General features: G+C 41.9%; 1 protein-coding gene across 1 annotated transcript; it reads left to right on the top strand.

Annotated features, from left to right (window-relative positions):
- Positions 1-3,452: 3,452 nt before the first annotated feature.
- On the top strand, positions 3,453-4,848 carry LOC141817069 (WRKY transcription factor WRKY71-like). Its single transcript, XM_074704760.1, has 3 exons — positions 3,453-3,979; positions 4,066-4,182; positions 4,285-4,848. Exons 1-3 carry the CDS (start codon positions 3,560-3,562, stop codon positions 4,648-4,650), a joined length of 903 nt encoding a protein of 300 aa, XP_074560861.1. The 5' UTR covers positions 3,453-3,559; the 3' UTR covers positions 4,651-4,848.
- The last annotated feature ends 3,904 nt before the right edge of the window (positions 4,849-8,752 follow it).

Below are 8,752 nucleotides of genomic sequence, written 5' to 3'. Positions count from 1 at the left end.
TAAAATCTAAACAAACAAATTTATAATAGCAAATTAATTAATTAATCATATAAATTTAAAATATAAAAAATTTACATAAAAACTTAGTTAGGTTTTCTCCATTCTTTTATTAAAGAGCCTCGTTTGCAGTATCTGTTTCAGCAAAACTTAATCACGTTACTGAATGGCAGACGAGGGTGTCGGGCGTGATGACGCCGTTATACTTACTTGGTCCCTTAGCCCTTAACCTCTCTTTAAGTTGGTCAAGAACTTGTTGGGTAAATTTAGGACTTAACCTAAGCTTAACCTTTTCCTACAATGTTGAGTTTAGATTTTCATCCGATTTGATTTGTAGGACTTCTTAGTCATCAATGCTTAAGTGGCTCATCAAAGGATAAGCGAAACAGGTCAAATGTGCTTGTCCAGAGCCTGACACGCCCAGGCCGTGCTAAGCAGCACGGCCGTGTCATTTGGCCATTCAGCGTTGAAGCTGAGTGCCGTCCAGAGGCTGACACGGCCAGGCCGTGCCAAACGGCACGGCCGTGTCGGTTCCTGCGGAAATCCACAGGAACCCTAGCCGTTTCGCCGCTTCGCGTTGAAGTTTCAGGTGGTCCAGGGTCTGACACGGCCAGGCCGTGTCAAATGGCACGGCCATGTCGTTTTCTGTGGAAGTTCACAGGACTTCGAAAATCGCTCAACCGAGCGATTTTTGGCTCTCCACCCCACATATGATCATACGGAAACAAGTCTCCTTGAACTACAACTTACCGTAACTCCTAACCAACCATTTAAACATGAAAAACCGAGTATTATCATCACAGATTTCAGGATTTAACAGTTATATGCATGGTTTAAAAGCAACTGCTAACAATACATATCTACTGGGACATAACTCCGGTTATAAACTCTAAAACGGATTATAAACATGCAACAAAACCCTTAACACGAAATACAACCTAAGTTCTAACATTTTGGTTCATGAAAAACAGCATACATCTTTGCATTCGCAACTAATATCTTGCAGGTGAGGGAAACTTACCTTGTTTTCGAGTTCCTACGGTTTATACCAACGACAAGGCCTCTCCTTTCTTCTTTCCTTGCAATGGGGATCTTCGGCACCTTCGGACGAGCAGAGAGAGCAGGTCGGCGGCCAAAGAAGAAGAGAACAGCGACGCAGGAAAAATTATTCTGTGCGAAGGGGAAGGGTTTATAAAGAGCTTGGATGGAAGTTACGTTCCCGTAACCCCACTAACTCCACGTTCCCAACCCATCACTTATCCTTCATTTGATTTAATGAAATCTGACGAACCCTTAGGTTTAACAAGCGTTTCCCTTATCTCTTTAACAAGAATCAATTACTATCCCATATGGTTAACTTGGCTTGCTTCATATTGGAGGTCTAAGGGTCAATCCCTGGCACCTCCACATTTCTTTTTCTTTTTCTCTTTCTTTTCATAGCCAAGCCTTTAACCCATCAATCAACATTCTTAAAACATAATTATCCATTTCTTTTTATCATAATCAATTTATCATTTATGCTTAATTATCCAGACATTATCGAAGGAAATTTCGGGTGTTACATTTCCTGTATACTTAAATCAACCATGTGAGATCACCAACATTGCCTAGCTTAAACATGTTTTAGCCAAACATTAAAACCCAATAATGCTTGGGACAAGATTGCACCAACAAGGTACACATAGAATAATTTATTATTCTACAAAAATTTTAAATTCTTGCTATGTCTTGTACTTGCTGTTTCTTGACTATGCATGCATCTGTTGTAATAATTAATATTAATTATTGTTATTTTATTTCCGCTGCGCATGTTTTTGAGATGTGTAAATACGCGCATTGTAGCAACAGAACCAATTTGCACAAGTGAATGAACTAACGTTTTGACACTCAAATCAATTTTGTTACTTGCTCATTGCATAATAGATGCATTAACTGATATTAATGGTGTATCCATAAACTTTCGGGCGAAATGACCGACTACGGATAGCATTTTGATCTGAGAGAGTAAAGACAGTAAATGAACATTAACAACCCATTTAATGTTGCCTAAGTTTAGAGCTCCTATAAAAAAGGAGGCTAGGATTTTGAGCAAGGGGTGTGCAAGAAAAGTAACATCTATTCCTCTTGGCAAATTCACTCATGATAGCAATCAAGTACAAATTTAGTTCGTTGCGGTCGACCTTTGCGCTTGATGGTGATTGCGGTCCTCCGTTGTATTCTAGAAAATAGACATCCATTATGACCTTTAAGCACCACAGGAAGGGATGAATCTGTTTTAAGGAAACTACCTCATACAGACCTCGCCAACTCTTTCTCCTGACTCAGCACTCGGTTAACGACACTCGGTCTCAACATTCGGTTGACTTGGCACTCAACCTCGACGACACTCGGTTGACTTAACACTCGGCTTCGACACTCGATTGATTTGACACTCGACCTCGACACTTGTTGACTCACTCTCAGCACTCGACTCGGCACTCGGCACTTGGCACTCGACACTCAACACTCGGCACTCGGCACTTGGCACTCGACACTCAACACTCGACACTCGACACTCGAACATTCGGCATTCAGTGGCTCGACACTTAACTCGCCCTCAACTTAGACTCAGCAGCTCAGCCCAAGTCAGTTTGGTTAGGTCAGCATGGCCAAGTCAGTTCAACCAAGTCAATTCGGCCAAGTCAACTCGACCATATAAGGTAGCTCAATTTTTCAAACAGTGCAATCATCTCAAGTAGTTCATCCTTTTTTACTTGGCAGTTTGAGATAATCCGTTTAAGTCATCTCGATAGATAAATCTGAAGTTATTTTTTTTGAATAATTTTAATTTAGAAAAATTTTCTTTATCCGACAAAGATTGTCCAACAAAATATTCTAAACCATGATACATTGAAATGTTAGCATCTATTTTTTTTGTTTTATTTATTAAGTTGTGTTGTTTTAAAGGTTTGATTGACTTCTAATTGTAGAATTAAACGTCATTCACTTTTCTTTAACTATCCAACCCTTTAACCTACCAGTCCTAACTTATCTTAATTCTCATAATTTGAACAACTTGTACCTATGAGGTTGGACTCACTTAATTCTTGACCCTTCTCTGAGGTCAGGCACATAATGACAATTAGAAATTAACTAAACTTCAATTGTGTCATATATTTTCCTATTGAAACACAGCAAAGATCTAATTCAACAATAATATCCCATTCCTATTCCAACCCCATTAAATTAGCTGTTCGTCCTTTTTCCAGTGCATGACTCCCTTGCCCACTTTGATCTTCTCTAATATATATATATATATATATATATATATATATATATATATATATATAAAATAAAATACAGACAAAAGGGCCAAAGCCGGTGTGCTTCCTGGAAGGACTCCTTTTAGCTTTCATGCCATTATTAGAACTCCATCTCTTACCATGTGTTTTGAATGTTCTGAAGCTTATCAAAGAGCTCACGCTTTTCCAACTCTATAAATTCCACCACCATTTCCAACTCCTCTCAAATCTCTATCTCATCGTTCGGCAATTGATCTCCCCTGCAACGATCGATCTCCCAAATGGACTTGAAGTGGCTCAATCTCGACCTCAATATCAGCACCCTCAACGACCCTCCGGCGAAGCCCGGCCCAGCCGACCACGAACTCGAACGCCCCGCCGTGAAGCAAGTGAAGGAGCTGGAGGCGGAGCTGGGCCGCATCTCCGACGAGAACAAGCGCCTGAAGGAGATGCTGGCCTCCATGGCCGCCAACTACAGCGCGCTGCAGGGCCAGCTTGCGGAGCTCGCCTCCAAGGCCTCCGACGACGACGGCAGCGGTGACGCCTCCTCCTCCGACGCCAAGAGGAAGCGACTCGCCGTCACCGACAGCAGCACCTCCAGCGAGGAGGAGGACTCCAGCCGCAAACTCTTGAAGGAGGACCCTTGCAAGCCCCTACTCTCCAAGTTCTACGTCCGCACTGACCCTTCCGATTCCAGTCTGGTAATTCAAATCCTTTCCCAATGATCAGTCTCATGTTCCGTCTCATCTAGTTTTAACTCACTCCTCTGTTATTGAATCTCGATCAGGTGGTTAAAGATGGGTATCAATGGAGGAAATATGGCCAGAAAGTGACAAGAGATAACCCTTGTCCCAGAGCGTACTTCAGATGCTCCTTCGCTCCATCCTGCCCTGTCAAGAAGAAGGTGGGCCGAGTTTCTCATCTATCAGAAACAGAGTCCCCTTAAAATCCAATCAAAATCTAATTTTTTTTATCTAACTGGATGATGAATTTTTGGGGTTCTCAGGTGCAGAGAAGCGCAGAGGACACGTCCTTGTTAGTCGCCACCTACGAGGGCGAGCACAACCACAGCAAACCTTCTCAACCCCAATCCGGGCGCGGTGCGAGCACCTTGGCCCACGAGCGGACTCCTCATCCTCCTTCTCCTCCAGCGGCGGCGACGGCGACGGCGGCGGCACCTGCGCCGAGCAAGGTGATGCTGCAGTTTGGCCAGTCGAGGAGGATGCAGAAGTCGGAGTCGCCGCAGGCAGCGGAGCTCCCACGGAGCCTGGTGGAGCAAATGGCGGCGTCGCTGACGAACGACCCTGCCTTCAAGGCCGCCGTGGCTGCGGCAGTCTCCGGCAGGATGTTCCAGCCACCTCCTCCCATGTAACACTTGGCAGATGCTTCCTATTCTATTTTAATTATTTCTCTATTTTTTTTCCGAAAAAAGAGAGGGTTTCGTGGGGTTTCTCTTCATGCGAGATGATCATGGAGACAGCAAGAATGTGAATAGATATCTTGGGCCAGTTAAGAAACTAGATATAGATTTGTCAAAAACACAGAAATAAACAGCTCTATTTAGATGCAATTCCAGATTCCCTTTTAATTTCATGCAATTATGCCTCATGTGATGATTACATGATCACATATCTCAGCCACAGTGAAGTCTATGAAAATCCGAATTGAATAAAATTCAAATACCTTAATTCGTAGAATTAATGAGAATGATTTTTTGAACATTGGAAAAGTCAAAGAGACCGTCGGAACCTTCCCTCTTGAATCTATTTATGACTACATTGGCGGCTGCGCACCGACAGGGCGTCGGAAAAGTCAACAAACCGAGTCCAACGTCAAACACGTGCGGTTAGATTTCTGGTCAAAAGGTCAAGTAGCAGGTCATTGTCCTACCCGGGTTGGAAAATTAGGTTCATTGTATTTTAGAAAAACAAGTGAATCACACACGCGGAATATGTTAATAATCAATCTCTTATAAATTCTCTCTCAATATGCATATAATATACATTCGACTATAGGATATCAGCAATCCTTACAAAATAGATTCTTGGGTAGAAGACTTTTCGATTTTGGTGAGCTGCTATAGACGGGCGGGTGGGAAAAGTATTGACAATCTTTCTTCCACAAGCACAATTGGTGTTCAGTGACTCAACTTGGAATTCTTCTTCTTAGATTAGTAGTCTTTATTTCCAATTTGGCTTGCTATTTGTACTTCGTGCCGGATGGACTTTCCTAAACAACATAGAAGGTGACACCCAACTGTCAATTTTGCCACACAGAGGCCATGCACAAGGCAGCTTGTGTCACGCCCAAGGATGGAGCCACCTTGTAAGCTACCCGGGCTATAACCGGGAGTCCGACAAAGTTGAAAAAGAAAAAAAACTTGAATTTACAGACAAAAAAAGGAAAATTTGAAGAAATGAAAAAGATAATCCAAAGTATTACGTCGGTGTAGTCCACAGTTCGGAATCAATCCGAGTAAATTATCCGGGCTGACTCCGCCATTGGTCACGCCAACCAATCGCTCACAGCTAGTAGTGTTGAACCTGCACCCACACATAGGCTATAACGTTGGCCGCTTGCAAGGAAAAGGCATGACCACACTTGCTTCACGCGTTGTACAAATATATAGCGCGGAATCAACTTGGAATGTGTTAGCCAATTGGTTAGCACTGGTTGTTGTTGGTTGCCTGTTTAGCGAAGCACTCATGGGCGTGCAGGTAGCTTGTGCCTTTAAGCAAGTGAAGCTTGAATTGAAAGAAGGTCCATTAAAAAGGACTTGACCTCTTGCTTTAGCTCTTTCACTAGTGTTTAGGAAGGAGTGATGGTCTATCCCGCCTCATGTGGAAAAAAATCTATCACGCCTATTGGAGATCGGTGAATGGATCTTCCCAGCATATTGACCGATCTTGCATAGAATAACAAAAGTTAGAAGGCGTCAGATGTATTCGATAAAGTTAGCTCCGATCCGGTGATAAAAAGTTAAGAGAGCTAAGAGTTCATAGTAGAAATATATACTTACTTGGAAGTACAAGAAAATCGAAAAAAAATCCCTCTTACCATTATTCCATTTACCTTTATATGTTTGCCTTTAGCTGGAGAGATAATGTTATCCTGGCATATGAACTGTAGGATCAGAAAGAGCGCTAGAAGGGGAGGGAGTGAATAGCGCTTTTAAATTTCTCATTTTGAAAACTTCTTTTCTTGTTTTTAAGAGTATGCAGCGAAAATAGATAAGAACAACATAGAATACTTTTTCTTTTTTACTTAGTTCATAGTCTGACTGCTACTATAAGATTCACGATCCTTGATCGCTTCGGTGGGCAATCAACTCTTAGTCTTCTGAATAAAAAAAGAGACTTGCCTTTACAAGAATAAGGAATGGTAACAAATTTACCTTCCTTAGATAATAAAGCATGAAAGACAAGTTAATAAAGAATACAATTATACCAACAAAACCAAATTCAAAGTAAAGCGCAGTTGTCAGAGTAGCGTCTCAACTTTGTGTAGGTGTTTTTAGAGCAACACGAGAGTGGAAGTAGTTGAGAGTTGTTTTTTTTTAAGTTGCTGTCGTGACATTCTTTTATAGGCTCAGATCGATCTACTGATCTATATACCGATCCACTAGATCAGTCTACTCATCTGCCCGTTCTCCAATCGACTTCGATCACATTAGTTTGTCAACGAAATCTTCTGCCATATTAGCACCACAGTCCTTATTCATGACCATAACCTCTACCATGTCAATAGGTCAGCTTTTATCCATTTGCCATGTTAGTAGGATCATCCTTATCCAATATCATGTTAACAATCTGAGACTCATCGAGTCCACATTGGATGTCACATTAGCACACTGGACAATTGGGCTGACAACTCAGCTTTTGGTACACTGAATCAACTGATCGATCTACCGAACTATTTAGTCTATCGATCCAGCCAAATGATATATTAATCCTACAAAATAAGGGTTAGCACAATAATATATAATTTAAACATAAATGAGTTTGATAGTTAGCTAACTGTTCAATCTCAATTTTGAGATTCGCGTGAATCCCTAGGTTGAATCGTCACCTAAGGATGTTCTCGTAAAGAGGACTCATCCTTACCTGTTCTTCCTTTCGAAAGAACCACTACACTCCAAAAGCTTATCTCAACTTATCATGCCTTAATCCTTCAAACCTTTTTGGGCTTTCTGCTCAGCATTTGATCACTCAACCCCTAGGTTTTTTTGATTTGATCTCTGGTTCTCTCTGACCCATCAAGTCCCTCTTACTTGGTATTCCTGATCTATTAAGACTTGTCTTTTGCTCAGCATTTGATCACTTGACCCCCTAGACCTTTCTGACTTGATCTCTAGTTCTCTTTGACCCATCAAGTGTTGGGATGTATACCAGAATCCTAGCTATGTAAATAAACATTCTGAAATAAGAATTATATTTGGTCAATATTTGTATTTAGTTTTTATGCAAGTGTCCAATTAATCTATATTGTAGATAAACATGGTGTGCAGAGTCACACACAGAAGATCATGTTGTCAGTTCTGTTGGTGCAATCTTTGCCTCAAGTGCATTGAGTTTCAATGTTTGGCTAAACCATGTTTAAAGTTAGGCAATACTTGTGATCTAACATGTGTGATGCAAGTTTGCAGGAAAGTCCAAGGTTGGTCTTGGCAAAAGAAAAGTCCAAGTGGGTAGTCTTGGCAAGGAAAAGTCCAAGTGGGTAGTCTTGGCAAGGAAAAGTCCAAGGTTGGTCTTGGCAAGGACTTGACATGATGAAGCTGATGGAAGCATCTCAGGCTAGTGCAAGGATGATGGAGCATCCAGGGAAGGCACGAGGCTATGGGAGGTGTTTGAAGGCCGAGATCTAGGTCAAGAGAAGCTGAAATGGAATTTTTCAGCTTCACCAGTAGACTGGCCCTGCCAGCAGTCGACTGCTCATAAATCAGACGCACACAGAAAAATCAGTCGAGCTAGAGGAAGACAGGAGTCGACTGGAGTATTGGAGTCGACTGATGCCAGTCGACTGGTCTTGGATCAGTCGACTGCTATTTGAATATTGGCGAAATCAAGGCAAGCATTTAATGCAATTAAATGCATATTTTGTTGTCGATTGAAGCCATCAGTTGACTGGCCCTGCCAGCAGTCGACTGATGTTGAGAATTATAAAAGAAGCCTGCTCGAAATCTGATCAAGAATTCTGCCATTCTTTTATTTTTCAGTACTTTTTTTGAGAACTTGTTCTCTGATTCTTTGCTTTCTTCCTCTCCTCCTAAACATTATTTCACATCATTTTGAGGAGAACAAAAAGGTTGTAAAGGTTTCTCCGCCTTCGAGGTTTTCGAGAAGGAGATGATTCATAGTGCAGCGGGTGTGTGCGTGCGTGTGGATCCTTGGATTAGTCACCTCTGCGGAGGTGAATACCAAGTAAACGAACCGGGTGTTAGAATCGGTTGGTTCGCTAGAGGGGGTGAATAGCGT

Source organism: Curcuma longa, unplaced genomic scaffold, assembly GCF_044706935.1.
Source record: "Curcuma longa cultivar G26 ecotype Majalengka, Jawa Barat unplaced genomic scaffold, ITB_CL_G26_1.1 contig_19227, whole genome shotgun sequence".
Lineage (NCBI taxonomy): Eukaryota > Viridiplantae > Streptophyta > Magnoliopsida > Zingiberales > Zingiberaceae > Curcuma > Curcuma longa.
The sequence above is the reverse complement of the archived record's forward strand: the minus strand, read 5'-3'. Positions and strand labels throughout refer to the sequence as shown.